This window comes from Falco rusticolus, chromosome 6, assembly GCF_015220075.1.
Source record: "Falco rusticolus isolate bFalRus1 chromosome 6, bFalRus1.pri, whole genome shotgun sequence".
Lineage (NCBI taxonomy): Eukaryota > Metazoa > Chordata > Aves > Falconiformes > Falconidae > Falco > Falco rusticolus.
The window spans coordinates 56271527-56288628 of NC_051192.1; the positions used below are offsets into that span (position 1 = coordinate 56271527).

The following is a 17102-nucleotide window of genomic DNA, read 5'->3' on the forward strand; positions in this document are numbered from 1 at the left end:
AAAAATTATGCTGATGATTCTACAGTGCATTGTATCTATTCCTATTCCACTTGCTTTTGTGTCTGTTATTATTCACACTGATTTGATCAACACAGGCATCAACCTGAGGGGCTCCTCTTGGAGCAGTTCAGGTTTCGGCTACACGCAGCACTCGCCAGCATCCAACACCATCTGTAGCACATGATTACACAGCATGCTCAGCAGTCCGTCTGTTTCATCCCCAAATCCCTCTGCAACTGCTGGATAAACACCGTCTGATCTTGCCAATTTCCTATTAGATTTGTTTTCCTTATACCTTCTACCACGACTGCAAATGGGAACAGCTCCTCCAGTGCTTTTCTTCAAAAAGCAGCATTTCAGCAGGGAAACCTCCCTAAGGTCCTCTTCCACAAGCAGGAGGTTTAGTTTTTTCGTTACAGCCTCACCTTCCCTGAGCTACTTTCACACCTTATTTAGCAGGCATACAGACCCCATGGCAGGATCCTGGTGGGTCCAGAAAGGATTTACTGCTGTATTTTATGTCTTTTGGAATTTGATGTGAAAAATACTTCTTTGGGGTGCCTGCTTTACCGCTCCAGTTATGCCTGGTGTCCAGGTGCCCAGGTCCAGTTTCCTCATTTAGATGCAACTTCAAACACGTTGTAGGCGAGTCTGTGCTTTTGCCAACACTTCCTCTGCCTTTTTTAAGCACCCTGGCTTGTTTTGCTCTTTCAAGGCTATTTTTTTTTCCTTTGCCAGAATTCCCAAAGAAACTGTGAGGTTTGGCCAAGCGTGACTAACAGAACCTGCAGGAGACCCCTAAGCCGTGCGTCTCGGGGGCACTCTGCTACTCTCGCCTCTCCCTAACGGGCGACTGGCGACGGCGCTCGCTCGGCGCCTCGCCTGGGGCTGGGGCTGCGGCGGCCCCACTAGCCACTGGCCACAGCTCCGGCGGGAAGGGCCGCCCTGTCGCCCCAGGGGCCCCGCCGCCAGGCAGGGCAGCGAGGCCCAGGGTGGCTGCCGCGGACCTGCCGCCCCTTCCCTCAGGGGGCTCGCACGGCCGCCGGCCTCGCGGGGCGGGGCGGGGCGGGGCGGGGCTGCCCTCAGCCCACCCCGCGCGGCCCAAGCGGAAGGAGCGGCCCGGCCCAGCCGCCGCCGCCGCCTCCGCCTCCCGCGGCCGCGCTGCGCGGCCTCGCCGGCTGCTTCCGCCCGGTTTCGGCAGACGTCGCTGGCGCTGGGCGCTGCCTCGCCGCCGCCGCCGCGATGCTGGGTGTTGGGGAGCCTGCGAGGGGGGAAGGTACGTGTACGTGCCGCAGCGGCGCCGCGGTCTCTCCGCTCCCCGCCGCCTCGGGGCGCCGTGTGGGGCGGGGGCAGCGCGGGGAGGGGGGGGGGCGCTGCGCCCTCGCCAAGGGCGGGCGGGGGGCTGGGGTGGCGGGGCCGGCCGGGCCCTTCGCGGCAGCCGGGCGGGCCCTCCCTTCCCCTGCCCTCCCTGCCCTGCCTGGCCCTGCCCGGCGGGCGGTGTCGGTCCGGCAGCGGCAAGGCGAGCGGCCGTGCGCCCGGGGCCTGGCCGCGGCGGCTGCCTAACGCCCGGGGCGGCCATGCGCCGCGGCGGCGGGTTTATGGAGCTGTGCGCCCCTACACAGTGTGGGTGATTTCTAGGGGTGAGGCTAAGGATGGGGTAGCACATCCCGTGCGGCAAGCAGTGCTTTGTACGTGCTGCCTTGACTTGTTTTCCCTTGGATTGGGAGGAGACTTGAGGAAGCAAGTCCTAAGCAGTGCCGCCTTTTCCAGGCGGTAACTGCAGTGATGCTACTTGTAACGTTTTTTGTATGTCAGTGCTTGTTCCTGTGGAGCATCTCTTGGAGCTGACCGACGCTCATTATTGAAGCGGCGAGTTATAAAATGGGTGGGAAGAAAAAGTCTGTGGCTTGAAGGGCCTATAAATGAGGAAAATAAGATTGTAAAGTCTTCGAAGTTAAAAGTGGGTTGAGATTTATAGGTGGCAGGAAGTCTGTGCCTTTTAATAGAAGACCCTAACTGGTTTGTGAAAGCGGAGTCCAGCAGGCATACACACCCTTCTTCAGGAACCCTCTATCAGGTTTGCTGTTGGTACTGGTCCCAGAGCATCATCGTTGTTAGTGAATACAGGCTTGAAGGTAGCTGCTGCAAAAGAGCAGAAATGCGTGCACCAGGCAGGAGATGAGTGGCAGGCTCGGGAAGCGGTGTAAGTGCCGGTGTGGGAATGTATGGTTAAAGAAATCGAAGTAATGATGAAGCAGTGTTGAGGCATGGCAGTTGTCAAGCGCTTTCTTACTGGTAACTTTTTTGTTGCATTTGTAAAAATAATTAAATGGCTTCTTTTCTTGCAACTGAAGTATAATATTAAAACCTTCTCATCAGAAGACTTGAATGGCTTGAATGATGCAGGCCCTTATTTCATTTAAGCTGCAGGATACTCCTGGCCCTCTGGGACTTTATGATATCCAGTTAAGGTCTGAGAGTCCATCCGCATGGACCTGTTGCAGAATCTGGATATGAATTTGTTTTGTATGTCTCTGAGAACAGAAGCCTTCAATTATTAATTAGGATTATTGCTGTTCCCTGTTTTCTTGTGGCGCTTGCTTATGATGTCAGTGAGGGAAGTGGTCACGCATTTACAGAATTGGGTGAGCGACATTTAGTATTCACCATCATGGGATTGCTACAAAGATTGTATAAAAGCAATTGAAGACAGTGATTTTTTTCAAGAATCTTTGAAAGTACCCTAAGCAGATGCTCTTGAAAGAGGCAAGGACATAGGATTCTTCTTTATCTAGACCCACTGTGTAAGTATCCACTCAGCCTGCAACAAAGTGCAGCCCAAGAACTTTCTGGAACAGGTGTACTGAAGACTTCAAGTTTCAGTCTTTTCCATCAACTTATCCTTGCCTTTAAGCCACGTGGAGATCTAGTGTTCACAATATCCAGCCTTAGGCAGTTCTGTGGGTCAATTACCCATTAACTCAGGAGGCACCTGTGATGGTTTTAAACACACTTTCTGCTACTTCTGTTTGGTATTTCCTATTTTTAAATTAGTAGAGTCACTGATGCTGTTTATCTGGTTCATGTGATTCACAAAGGCAATTACAATAAATTGTGTATGGGTAAGGGTAAAACAAAATTTCTAATATGACTGATGAGCCAAAGAACAGTAAATTTGACAGGATTTACTCTAAAGCTTCCTAATAGCACTGCTCTTATAGGTTTTTGTGGGTTTTTTTATTGATAGCTTTGATTTTTTTGAAATTACATAGTTGCCATTATCATGATTTATTATAATGAGGGCACCTTGTCTGGGAGGAGGGGTGGCCCCCACTTTGGATGATATCTTGGTTCTATTTACCAAGTATTAGGAGTAGAATTTCAAGGTTTAAGCTTTAGTGGTGGTGTGCATGCATTGTACAGGCAGTGTGCATGCAGGATATGAAGTAGGTTTTGCTTATTTAAATTGAGCATGCTCTTAATACCAATATAACTATGTTTTTTCTGCTCTTGACAAACCACTGTGTAATACTGTGATTTTTCAGTGAAATATTTGACTAAATTTGATTCCAGCATGCACTTTGAGTGATAACATTTAGATGTCCAGTAAAGTTTGTAAACAGCTTACACCAGGGGAAGTAATTCTGATAAAAGAATATTCATAATAGGAAACAAATGTATAACATGAAAGGTCTGAGCTTAACAGAATCTTGAGCTAGAAACAGATTCACGTTTTCATACCGAAATACCAGCCTGAGTACATAGTTGACTAGTGAAATGAACAAGAACACTACTTATTTACCTGGCTAGGATTGCACAGCCACCTAATGCAGCTGCGCATTGTGTGGCAAGTGCCTTGTTATCATATGTTAGATAATCCTGATGCCAGAACAATGTCTAACCAGAGATGCTACAACTCCAGGTTTGGCAGGATTTCTTTCATCTGCATCCTCATTTCTTTCCTCAGTGTCCTTGCTTCTTCCTGCTGCTGCCAGTAACCATGCTGTTTTTCTGGTTTTTTTCCTTTTTCTGTCTCACCTCCTGCTTCTGTTGAGGTCCTGTTCCTGTTGTCCTTTGTTTAGACAGATCCTTTACTCAAATTATTATTATTATTATTATTATTATTATTTTTAAATAAAAAAACACCTTTAATGATACAAACTTTTTGTGGAAATCCAACTCCCCAAATTTTACTTCTCAAAAAATTATTGCACTAAATGAAAATAAGTATCAGATGATAACTGAATTATTTTTTGCACCAGTGATGAAGACAGGCTTTGTTTATCTATGTATTTGTATGTAGTCATGTGTTGTCAGGGTTTGGCAGCATTATTTTGATGGGAGGAGCTGGATCCCTGTGCAAAATAGTGATGCCTCACAGATTACTCTTGTTTTGAGGAAGAAGCTATCAGTGTTGCCAACGTGATGAATTGACTTGGATCCTTTTGCTACTAGACCTGTAGCCTGTATGTTAGAGCACTGGCGTGTGCAGGCCTTCCTGCAGCACTGGTTCTGGGAGAAACATTTTGGCTGCTGCACTGCCTTGTCCAGCGTGCCTGTTGAACCCTCTGTCCCATCCACCTGATCAGTAGAATGATGAATACCACCATTGCTTCTTACTGGGAAAGACTTGTACTCCAGACCTCATATTAATAGTACAGACAATTCTGTTACTGTAGTGACTCAGAAAGGGATCTAATACTCTCTGGTATCGTTCTGTGTAGTCTCCTGTATACATCTCCTGTTCATTGATTCTTCTGTTCGATTTCACTTGTCCTTCGCACTGAGCTGCATACAGTGTATATGTTTTCATGTCCCTGCTTACACTGCCTTCCTAGCCTGTGTACATTAGTAAATGAATATCAGAATATAGTAAAACCTGCAGTAAATATAAGGAGGATGTGGTAGAGAACTGAGTGGAGAGGAACCTAATGAAGTTCAACAAAGGCAAGTGCAGGGTCCTGCAGCTGGGGAAGAACAGCCCCACGCACCAGCACAGGCTGGGGCTGACCTGCTGGGAGGCAGCTCTGCGGAGAAGAACCTGGGAGCCCTTGTGCACAGCAAGTTGCCCATGAGCCAGCGGTGTGCCCTGGGGGCCAGCAAGCCCATGGGGTCCTGGGGGGCATGAGGAGGAGCATGGCCAGAAGGTCCAGGGAGGGGATCCTCCCCCTCTGTTCTGCCATGCTGAGGCTGCATCTGGAGTGCTGTGTCCAGTGCTGGGCTCCCAGTTCAAGGGAGATAGGGAACTACTGGAGAGGGTCCAGTGGAGGGCTAAAAAGATGATGAGGGGTCTGGAGTATGTCCCTGATGAGGAAGGGCTGAGCGAGCTCAGCCTCTTTAGCCTGGAGAAGACTGAGAGGAGACCTTATCAATGTCTACCAATATCTTAAGGGTGAGTGCCGAGAGGACGGGGTCAGGCTCTTTTCAGTGGTGCCCAGTGACAGGACAAGGGGCAACGGGCACAGACTGCAGCACAGGCAGCTCCACCTGAATGTGAGGAAGAACTTCTTTCCCTTGAGGGTGACAGAGCTCTGGGACAGGCTGCCCAGAGAGGCTGTGGAGTCTCCTCTGGAGGTACTCAAAACCTGCCTGGGTGTGACTGCACAAGCTACTGTAGGTGAACCTGTTTTAGCAGAGGGTTAGACTAGGTGTTCTCCAGAGGTCCCTTCCAATCCTCACTATTCTGTGATGCTACCTCAGACACAAACCTCAAACACTGGTTGAAAGATTACTAGAGGATGTTATGACTAGTAAGTTGGTCTACTGTAAGTAGACAGAATTTTGACTAATTCTTTTATGTCCTTGTTATAAAGCAAGAAAACCAGCAGTAGCTAGAGAGCTAAGTTGAAAGTGAGATTAACAGTTGATGTACGAACACATGCAAATTGAAATAATAAAACGGGATGGAAAGAAAAAGTTTTGAATTCAGTGTGTATGTTATGCTAAGGGAGAACAACTAATGTGGAAATGTGGAATAAACATATCAAGAGGGGTAGTTACGTAGGGAGATTCATTTTGAACAGCACAGCGAAGGATGGAGGAAGCCTGATCAAGGACAGCATGATGCTAATTGGATTGGTGTATGTTCGTGGGGTATTTTTGCTTTGATATCTGTTTCTTGCTGGTATTCATTATGCTCTTTGAGCTTTGCCTTACTTAACAAGAATAAAGAAAGAATATTGCTTTCCATTGAGAGCACCATCTTATTCTCATAGGAGTAGAAAAAGAGTTATTTAACATAAGATGAAATATCAATTGCTTTTTACTGCTTTTGCTTGTTATTACTGCTGCTGAAAGATTGAAGTTTCTTGAAATGCTTAACTTTCATGTGCTGTGGTTTAAATGCATATGTAGGTTACTGCTACTTCAAATTCTTGCATTTTTGTGTTTCATGGAATGCTGTACAGATTACCTGTATGACTTAAATGGTTGCCCAATGGAAATGCGAGGCTTGTAGTTTTGTGATGTAGGAGAAAAAATAAGAGTATAGAACATATGGTTTCAGAGCCAAATAGTTCTTTGACTTTTTTTCCTTTGGAAAGGTGCAAAGTTCTTGTTTTCCCTAAAGATAGCAGGAATCAAAGGGCAAAGAAACATCATCTGTGTTTCATGAGCAAGCATTTTTTCCAAACCCTTAGATCATAAGTAAACCTATTTGCATCTGCATGTTTTCTCTCCCTCAATACCATTTTTAGTTTCTTCTTGTGCATGTGTCCTTGATTATCTGTTCTTTCACTTTTTTTGCAGTGTATTCTGCTATTTCTCCTATTGAAGCAGTATCCTGTTAAAGGTCATTGTCGTCTCTTTGCCCATGCAATTCACATACCTGTTCAATTTTTAAGATGTTCTGTTCTGGGTGGTGATACATGCTTGTAGGGGAATGAAGGCAGTGAGTTGATTGGCATTGATGGCATGCAGCTGTGGCCTTGCCTCAGAGGCAGTGGGTTGACATGGATGATGTGCAGCTGTAGCTTATTCCCACTAAGTGGTTAAATAGCCCAAGGATTGTGGGAGAGGGGGTCAGACAGAGGAGGAATAGTGTTGTCTGACCTCTGGAGGAAGGAGATACAGCACAGACAGTAGAATCTGACCAACAGTAAAGCCTTGTTGCAGTCTACTAGTTTGATTGTGCTGCAACACATGCTTAAGTTTGAAGGCCGCTAATCTTTCTTTCCTCTGTATCCAAAAAAGTGTGATGGGTTCTTGTTCATGAAGTATAACATTCCCACCTCTAACTTTGGTTTTAACCCAGTCTGTGATCATGGTGTTAACATCTCAGTTTTGCCCAGTGGCTCCCAAAATACTGGTGTTCAGCATCATCCACACTGAAATAACAATTAAAGAAATTGCATACTTTGTAGATTATACTGTATTTGTGACAATTTTCTCATGCTATCCATTCCAAATGGGGATTTATTTTCCTTTGATTTTCTAGTGTAGAATTCTTGCTTTTTGCTTGGTTTTCCTGCAGGCAGGTAAGAAAGTTTATTTACAAGATCCTTTTGACATGAGTCTGTTTTTTCTGTGAAATTTGCTGGTCAGAAGACACCTGGCATCGTTTTCTCCCCGGAAACCTTCTTTACCATTGTATTTCATTGTATTTCAGCCACAGCTTTCTGTATTCTCTAACATAGATATTCTGTCGTTACTTGACTGAGGTTTTGCTAACTTTTCAGTCTAATCTCAGAATATGTATTTAAAGTATGTTTATTATACGCACCTGTTATTTATGCCCACCACCTTCTGTTTATCCATCTGTGAGATTTCAGTTTTAAACTTCCCAAGATTTTCCTCTGGGTCCAATACTTCAATATTTGGAGGGAAAGCTGTCTTTCAAAGCCAATTCATTTGTCCAGTATTGCTTGAAAGTGTGTGCAAATGAACAAATTTTTCTTCCATTGGGAATAACCTGTTTCCCAAAATTCCATTTTCTGTTCTAGAAAATACACCATATTACACCAAATTAAACCATGCTATTTGTTTTCATGCAAATGAAGCCATCATTACTTCCTTCAGTGTGCTTGTTTCTTTAAGCAACAGATTTCTTATTTGTTTCTTTTCAGGTCATCAACATTATTAGCTTTATCTCAGGCTTGCATATTAACTGGAAAATGTGGGAGTTGCTAGGAGTATGGCTACCGCTTTCTTGTAATTTGTGGGATTCCCGACCTTGATAATACTTACGAAGTTACTTCAAGAAAAATCAAAACAAAACCAACTTGCACTCTTTTGGTCTCATTTTCATGTTGGTAGCTCTGAACAGTTCACCAACAGTTTGTGATGCTTTAGCTCTTTTGAAAAAGTGAAAATTACCATCTGGATGTGATTAAATAGATTGATAGGACATGATATGTAGGACCTCATCCACTGTATGCTGAAACGTGTTTGATAAAACATATTCCACTTTTAGAATGTCATGGTTTTTTTTCTTTTGAGTATATTTATACTTGCTGGTGTTACATGAAGCCTTGGGGAACCCTCAGCCATACTGGGGTAGCTTCTTGGGATTTGGTTATGCTTGCTCTGACTCCAGGGCTACATGTTTTTAACCGAGTGTTAAAGTCGCAATGACAAATGGAGGACCTTTTGATCTACCTAGTAACAAGGGACATGGACTCTGCTATTTGAGCACTGGGCAAGCATAACTGGGTGTTTGAGCTTTGCTAAAAGAGCATCAGCACAAACAAAAACTGAGTCTGTGATTGCCAAAGAAAAAAAAATTGACCAGACATAAAACTTAGTGTCTTGTTGCCAGAACTGCAATGAAACGTTGGATCTTCTTGCTGACTATGTTGAGTGCAGCAGACCGACAGCTGGTGCTTTCAAGCTTGGGACTGCTTTCATAGAGGTTGCCATTGTGACCAGTTCCCTTGGAAGTCTTTCATTTGCTGTTTCATCCTCTTGACAGTAGTCTGGAAATAAAGACCAAGAGAGTGCTGCAGTAGTTTTATTATGGTAATTAAGTAGAGCTCCATATTTATTTTTTTAGTCATTAGTACATGCTGAAATTTTTAAAGCCAAAACTCCGAGAGATGTAGAGATTGGTTAAAAGTTATGGTGGGCCTTCCTAATCCATTTCCTTAGGGTTTTGGCGACTCTCTCTGTTGAATAATTTTGTACCAGACCAATACAGACATGTATCATTGTGGGATCCGAAAGCGTTTTCGGATTTCTTGATTCCTTACCCCCAAAACTCTTTAATGTTGTCATACCACAGCAAAACACCTTGTTGGAACATCTGTTCCTGTTTTGAATCCACAAAATCTGGACCTTTCCAAGATAACACTTTTTTTTTTATTATTTGAGTCCTATGCTGCTTTGCTGAAAAGCTGTCTCAGTAGATGGTTTTATAATGCTTGGCACTGATAAGGGACCACTTGTCCAGTACAAAATTGATACCCAGAAGTTATTTTCCCTGCTTTCCTTCCACCAGGACAGTATGTGCTTTCCTGGTGATTGCTACAAGGTAACAAGTAGTAACAAAATCCAAATTTTGTGATGATGCTGTATATCCAGTTCTTAAAACTAGATTTCTTCCTACTTGGGTCTATACACAGTCCCCTGTGTGGTGTCTGTAAAAGGTTTGGAAAGGAAAACTGATTCAAGTTTCCATTCTGCATTTTAGGTTTTTATCATTGCAGCTCTAAGCATGAGTAAGCTGTACCCCATTTCCACACATTTCACAGATATTTTTGCACAGTCGTTGGTGAAATTCTTTAAGCTCTCTTACTGCTTGAGGGAGGGGCATGGGGGGAATGACAGAGGAGCAAAACAAATTGAAAGTATCAGGTTGCTAAGTCATTAGGCGAAAATAAGGCCTCCTAGTTACTTCAGTTGTTTTAGACAAAAACATTTTGCTGCTCTGAACTGCCTTAGGTATACATGTTTGGATTTTATTGTGTTATTTCATATGAATAGATTGCTTTGTTTGTGTCCATAGTGTTAACTTTTTAGCTTTGCTCATTTTTAAAAACCTAACAGTTTTTATTTACTAATTCAGAACTAGTGTGGAAGGGACTATAGCAGGTCTTTGCCATCATATGACTTTGACAGAGACCTGTACTGTAAAGTACAGTGAAGAAATGTTCCAGTTTTATGTACTTCTGGCTGCTGCTGCTTTTCTTATACACAATTGGTCAAGATTTGTGACTGATGGCACAAAAGCTTGCGAAGTCTTTGACCTGTGTTTGCTGTAGAAAATCTGGCACGCTCTGTTTGTTTGTAGTTTGTCCAGAGGAATCCTTGATGAGATCCAAGCACCCTGTGTTCCCCTCTTCCTCCCCTTGTTCATCTTTGCAGGTTTTCTATCAGATTGGTCAGTCTGTCCCTCCTGCTTCTTGTTCTTAGCTATGAGCATGCTAGTTCCAGTCTACAAATCAAAGAGCATATGTCAGATCTGGATAATTATCTTCTGGGGATAATGTTGCAAAAATTGTTAGAACCTTAGCATAGCAGGCAGCTAAAGGAATCTTGCTTTCTGTTTTTCCAGTTATTCTTTTGCATTGAATATTGCAATTTTGAGTATTGGTATTGAATTCAATCACATTAACGCTAACCTGATTGGTGAGCCATTTTTTTAAGCTGGTACAGCTAATCCATGGAATAAATCTCCTTCAGTATCATATGTTTTTTGGGGGCTGACCTATTTTAGATTCTTTTTCTCTGACCTATGTACTTGGTCATTGTCATCCACTGTATTTATGAAGCCCTCTGCATTTGGTGAGGTACCAGAAAAATTGTCCGAGACCCTAGTTGCACCTCATGCTTTATCTTTTTCCAGTGTTTTAGGGCCACAACAATTGTAAACTGTTGATTTATAGAAAACTGGAGAAAATTTAGTCCATCCTTCTGTTCAGACCAAAATTATTTTGTCCAGCAGAGTCTTAAAACCCTTCAACAAAAGAGGTTCCACTGCCTTCCTGGCAATCTTCCATTGCCTTCCTAGCAATTTTTTTTTTTTTTTTAAATGTCAGGACTGTCCAGGCACAACTTGTGGCTTTTGCCTCTTGTTTTACGATCTGCCGTTGCAAAGAAAAGTTTGGTTGTGCTGTCTTTGCAGATCTCTTTCAAATAGCTCAAGGTGCTATTTAATTACAGCTTGTCCTCTTCTTGGCAAAGCACAGTTCATGAAGCTTTTCCTTAGAGGTCATGTGCCCTAGGCTGCTCACCCTCTGGGTAGTCATCTACTTGACCCTCCCAAGTTTCCTTGTGTCCTTCTTGACCTTGTGGGGTGAACAAAACTGGGTCCAGTATTGCAGGTATGTATGTTCTCACTACTGCTGAATAGAAGAGTAACTTCCCTCAATCTTTTGGCAGCACTTCTTGAATTTATTTCGGTCTGACGCGTATTTGCCTTACTGTGTGGAGAGTGCGTTGTTGTCTTTCGGTTTGGCATCCATCGTGATAAACCTGTCTTTTTCAGCAGGGCTGTTACTCAGCCAGTTACTTCTGAGCTGCTTCTGAAGCATGGTTTCTGCTCCAGGTGCAGACTTCTGTGCTCTCCGCTGCTGAGCATCATAAGGGATTTGTTGGCCTAGTCCTTAAGGTTCTTAAGGAAACAACCCTCTGAATTGAAGCTCTGCTCTGGCTGTATCCACCATGCCAGACAATTTAGCATTATTTGCATTTTTTGTCTCATCCAAGTTTCTGATGAAAATGTTGAGCATTATAGGCTCCAGTGCTGACCCAAGATTACTTGACTTGTTTGACATTCAGATGACAGCTAGTAGTTGACTATCTCTTAAGCTTGTTCAGTTACTTTTCAAACTATGTGGGTCAGTTTATTCACCCTGTGTTTCCTTAGCCTGGAAAGGAGAATGCAATGGGAGACAGTGCCAGATGTCTTAAAAAGGCAATGTGTATTGCATCTATGTCTCTTCCTTCCATCTTGTAGCCAGGTGTTTCATCATTGAAGGCAATCACATTGCTTGAGCATAATTTGCCATTGGGAAGCTGGTTTCCTGTTCTGGATTAACATCTTTTCCTTTATTTGATTAGAAGAAGATATGCTGCTGTGATTTTTTTTTTTATTTTTTTTTTTTTCCTGAGGACTCAGCTGAGACAAATCAGCTTATAGTGCCTTGGGAGCTCCTCCTTACCTTTCTTGATTGAAAATGGCAGTGGTTTTAGGTACTTTCCCCCCCCCCCCCCCCCCCCGTCTCCACCCACCTGCCCTGGCCTAGCCATCAAGAGCTCCCCTGGTTTAATGAGTCTTTATTAAGCAGCAGCCTTGCAATTGCATCAACAAATCCTTTTGGCACTTTCTAGTTTATCTATTCTAGTCTTATGAATTTGCATACATCCAACTTCTGTAGGTCATCCCTAAGCTGTAGTCCAGCCCCTTTCTCAAACAGGACAAAGCAGGTGGGGTTGCTGAATGCATTGTCCACTCAAGCACTGAGTATCACCAAGGTTGGAGATTCTATGGCCTCTCTGAGCAACTTATTTCATTACTTAATAATCCTCTTTGTATGTGTGGGGAAACTTACTTGTCACTGGAATTTCCTTTGTTGCAACTGTTGACTCTTGGTCCTAGTCCTTTGGACATAAATCACGTGATTCAGTGTTCATATAATCAAATGGATTCTCTTCAATATGTTGATGTCTTGCTTGTGCTGAGGAGTCCAAAACCGGACAGTGCCCTCCAGATGGAGTCTCTCCAGTGCCAAGCACAGGCAGATAATGGTGTCCCGAAACTTGCTGGCTACTCCTGCTAACGTAGGCTTGTATACACTTGGCGTTCATGGTTGCAAGGGCATGCTACTGACTCATTTCCAACTTGCTATCCAGTAGTGTCTTTTTTGCAAGGCCAGCTTCCTAGCCTTCAAGTCCCCAGCCTTAAGTTCTCAAGGTTGTTACAACACAGTAACCAATGTGTTGCTGCATTGGGTTACTGAACTCTAGGTGCAGGACTTCTCACTTGCCCTTGGATTTCATGTGGTTCCTGTTTTTCCAGCTTGTCAAGGTCCATTTGGATAGCAGCCCAGCCCACCAGTGTTTCAGTTGATGTCTTACTCCCCTCTGAAACTGGTATTATGCACGAACCATCTGAGAGTGCGTACTGTCCCATTGTCCAGGTTTTTAATGAAGACATTGAACAGTACTGGCCCAATACTGATCCTTGAAGGACATTGCTGGTAAGTTAGCGGGGGTTTTTGTGTTCTGGTTTTTGTGTGTGAATGGAAAAAGAAAAAACCCAAACATCTTCCTTTTTTCCCCCCTAAGAGCACCTTATAGTCCCCTTAGTCCACATCTCGCCAGTTTAAGAATAAGAATACTATGGGAGATGCTGTAAAAAGCCTTGCTGGAGAAGTGAAGCTAAACAGCAGTTAGTGTTCTCACCTCATCCACTGAGCCATTCATCTAATCGGAGAAGGCAGTGAGGTTATTCGAGCATGATGTGCCCTCACTAGATCCATGCAAGGTGTGCTCCAGGTTGCTTTCATGTGCTTGGGTACAACTTCGCAGGGGATTTTCTGTGGTGTAGACTTCTGAGAACTGAGATGAGGCTGACTGGCCTTGCACACTTCATCTTGAACACGGTTCACGATGGTTGCCTTTTTGTGGTTTTCAGGCGCTTCCCCTCAGTTCCTGTGACATACCAAAAAGGACAGAGAGTGACCTCACAGTAACCCTGCATGGGCACCGTGGGATGTATTTCTTACGGCTTTGTGGAATATCATATGTTAAATCTGCTTCAGTGATCCTTTCTCACTGTTTCATGCAGCTTACCTTTTTCCTTTGATTACCATTGCATCTCTTGCTTCAGCATCATTTTTTCAGATCAGGTACACCAACCTGTTTGTCCTGTCCTGTGACTGGGTATTTTGTAGGCTAGGTATCAGTCAACTTACTCTGGTTACATTATGTGGTGCTAGACAGAGTTTGTCTTTCATTAAACACTGTTTTGGATGCAGATCACAGATTTTGTTATTCCCAAGTTATCTTTCAAATAAAATGTCAAGCCCAAGTAATAGTGTAGGATGGAGCCATTAATATGCTGTCAGGACAGTTGTGTAAATAATTAAGCACAATGTGTGTAAAGGAGACAGGTTTACTGTCAGCATTTTACTTTGGAGTCAGTTGAATCAAAGATGGATATGAAGAGATCTAGTCATATGGCAGAAGTAATCTGCTGTTTGTGGCTAACAATTTCCAAATATTCTTATCTGAAACAATGACAGGTAGGTGGAGTGCGGATCAGTAGTAAGACACCTAAATACACATTTCGGTTTGTAAGTGCAAGTGTACATCTAAGTTCTCATTGTAGGCTTTGCTAGCTGGGGGATGGTTTGTCTCATCCTGAGGTAGAAACCTAGTGGCTGTTCCCATGGTTCTTCACCGATCAGTCCATATACTGTCATGCAGATCTTAGCATTTTGCAATTTGCTTTCGGGCAGACACCTACATTAAGGGTGTGTTAATCTAGTGCTAAAGCCCTACCCTTTAAGTCAAAGCAGATTTATGTATCCTAGCAGAAGTTTCATTACTAGATTAAGTACTGTTGACAGAAGCTGTCTTTTCTTGTAGTGTTTTTCCATGTATGTTTAGAGAGTTTATGGGCAGGGGCTGGAGAGAAGAAAGAAAATATTGCATTGGGATGCAGTTAGTCCTCATTTCCTACATAGTTACATCTTTCTTTCGCTCAATTATTTTCCTCTGTGATGACTACTGTGAAACTCCCACCAGTCAGGTTTGTGGTTATGTCCTCTTAGCTTTCTTAAAGCTGCGGTGCAAACTGTGCCCTCTCTGCCAGCTGCCTAAGCTGGAAGGAGTCTAATCTCTAAAGACCTCTGTCCATTAAATGTGTTTTGAAATAGATAGGTCGTTTTAAGAGATTTCTAGGGGAAACAGGCAATTCATGCCAAAGATAGATGCCTATAATGGAGATGCTGTTCTTCAAAGCTTCATTTCTGAAGAGGAAAGGAGATCCAGAGGGTATTTTTGGGTACTGCTGATTTAATCTTAAAACAGGTCCGAGTAATATACTAGGAATTTATCTGTCTTCTCTCTGGTTTTCTATTCACTCGATTTCTGTAACTAAAGGGCATAAAGTTACACATTAAAATCCTAAAAATAAATAAAGAAAAATCCCTCAGATATTATGTAGAGTTAATCCTAGGAAACCTTTTGGGATTGTCTCAGGTGGGCAGTTTTTCAGAAAACCTTTTCTCTAGTGTGCGGTCTTGTTTTAGGTACTGCAGCAGTGTGCATACTAGAAATTAGAAGTGAAGTTAAAAACTGGACCAAAGCTACTGCAAGAGTCTGTGTGAACCTGAAAAGCCTGCCATTCCAGTCCAAAACATATTGCTGAGCTTCTTTTTTATTGTTGCTTGCTTTATGACCTTATGTTGCAAATGCTGTTTGAGAGTGAAGAGTTGTCAGTGGGATTTCCGTTTGGAGATGTCCAGTGAAATCAATTCAAAATGAAACTTTACAACTGATTTTAAAGTTTATGATCAGAAATTTTGTATAAAATCTACTTTCTTGGATAAGGACTTGTAACTTTTGCTTTTTGGCTTGTAAACACCTCAGAAAAGGGATGACAAGGTTACTGTTTAGTTGCTGATGTAACTGGAACCACTTTGAATAGTGCAGCAATAAAAGCAGGAATAATGCATTTAAAAATATACCTTATTATAGTTGAACAAAATTAATTTTTGTTGTTCAACAAAATATGCCTCAATTACTTATGTTCCAGCCACTCTAAGTTAAAGATGACAACATGGTGAATAATGAAGTAGTAAAGATGTCTCCTTTGGCATTAAATGAACTTTTTTATTTGGGGGGGGGAAGGGGGGACAGAGGGAAGTTTCATCCAGAGACTTGTGCTGTAGTTTAAAGTATTAAGCAACGCTTCTTCCTTCCCTTCAGTAGCATTTTCTGTTTGTATTCTACTCATTTTTTTCATGGTGGTACTTGTTAATTCAAAATAAAACATATCTCTTCTGCATTGCCTGTTGTTTAACTTAACCTTTCAAAATTTCAGATTAAAACTGGGGGAAGTAAGGAAATGTTGCTTCTACAAGTGTACTTTTAAAATGTAGTCAGGTGTCATTATCTACAGTTTCATTTGGATCAGTTCCTTTCAAATTGTGTAACACTGAGAATTTTCTGGTGACAGTGAAGGTAATGCCTTCCACCTCATGGTCCTGCAAAGTCTGTAGATCGTAGGTGTCAGTTTACACACCTAAAATGTCACAAACTGACTAGGAAATAGAATTTGGATACTTGTACACAAAAATGAATGGCCCTTTTTCACTAAGCAAAAACATTTGAAAGGCCTAATGTTATCCTTAACTAGATATTTTTGATGTTTTAAAGGTCATGGTGGTATGCAGCAATATCCAGTTTCATTGTAATGGGTTTTTTGTTGTTGTATCTTCTTTGACCATAGTCTCATTTTGTTTGAATTTATCCTAATTCCATGTGCTGATGGATTACTGCTATATAAGTTATATATGAAATAGTGGCTTTTGAACTCAAGAAGGATCATCAGCTGAAATAGCATTAAAGGTGGCTGTACTTTTGTCTGTTAATTTCAAAATGAAGCCTACCAAAAAGTTTTCCCGCACTGGCTGCGTGTGAAGTCTTTGAGAGTTCCTTTTGGGAATTGCTAGCCTATAATCTTGGGATTTTTTTGTGTACTTTCTAATTACAATTTTTTCATTGTATATACTAGGTAGAGACACTAAAGTCTGATATTTTAGGTTATTTATTAGACTTAATCTTTGGGGTTTTTTTCCTGGTGTGTGAATTGAATTACAATGTAATTAGATTGGATACAGTTAAATTGGACAGCCTTTCCCATTATACCTAGTCATGTATTGGATAAAGAATGCATAGTCATTCCTGTAATAATTCAACAAGTTTTTCAAGTCTAAGCCATAGCTGTTGCTTCAGAAGCCTGAAATGTGGTTCTTAAAAGATTAGAAATACTCTGTAGAGCTGAAATAGCCCTTGAAGTTGACATAGACAGCTTTGTGGACTGATCTCTGTTCTAAGTGATGCTCGTGTGTGATACTATTCCAACAAGGGCAGGCTTCCTGTCCTGCATTTGGTAACTGCACTTGTTGTTGCAAATGGTAGAATGGTTATTTTGG

General features: G+C 42.6%; 1 protein-coding gene across 4 annotated transcripts in view; it reads left to right on the top strand.

Moving 5' to 3' along the window:
* The first annotated feature begins 1101 nt into the window (after positions 1-1101).
* Positions 1102-17102, top strand: part of LDAH (lipid droplet associated hydrolase) — a 124513-nt gene continuing 108512 nt past the window's right edge. For 3 of the 4 annotated variants that reach the window (XM_037391255.1, XM_037391256.1, XM_037391258.1), the window contains exon 1: positions 1102-1276. In XM_037391255.1, the coding sequence (XP_037247152.1) occupies positions 1243-1276 (34 nt within the window). In that variant the 5' untranslated portion in view covers positions 1102-1242. Of the gene's footprint in view, positions 1277-12955; positions 13137-17102 lie in introns of all 4 variants that reach the window. The other variant, XM_037391257.1, reaches the window with a different exon arrangement.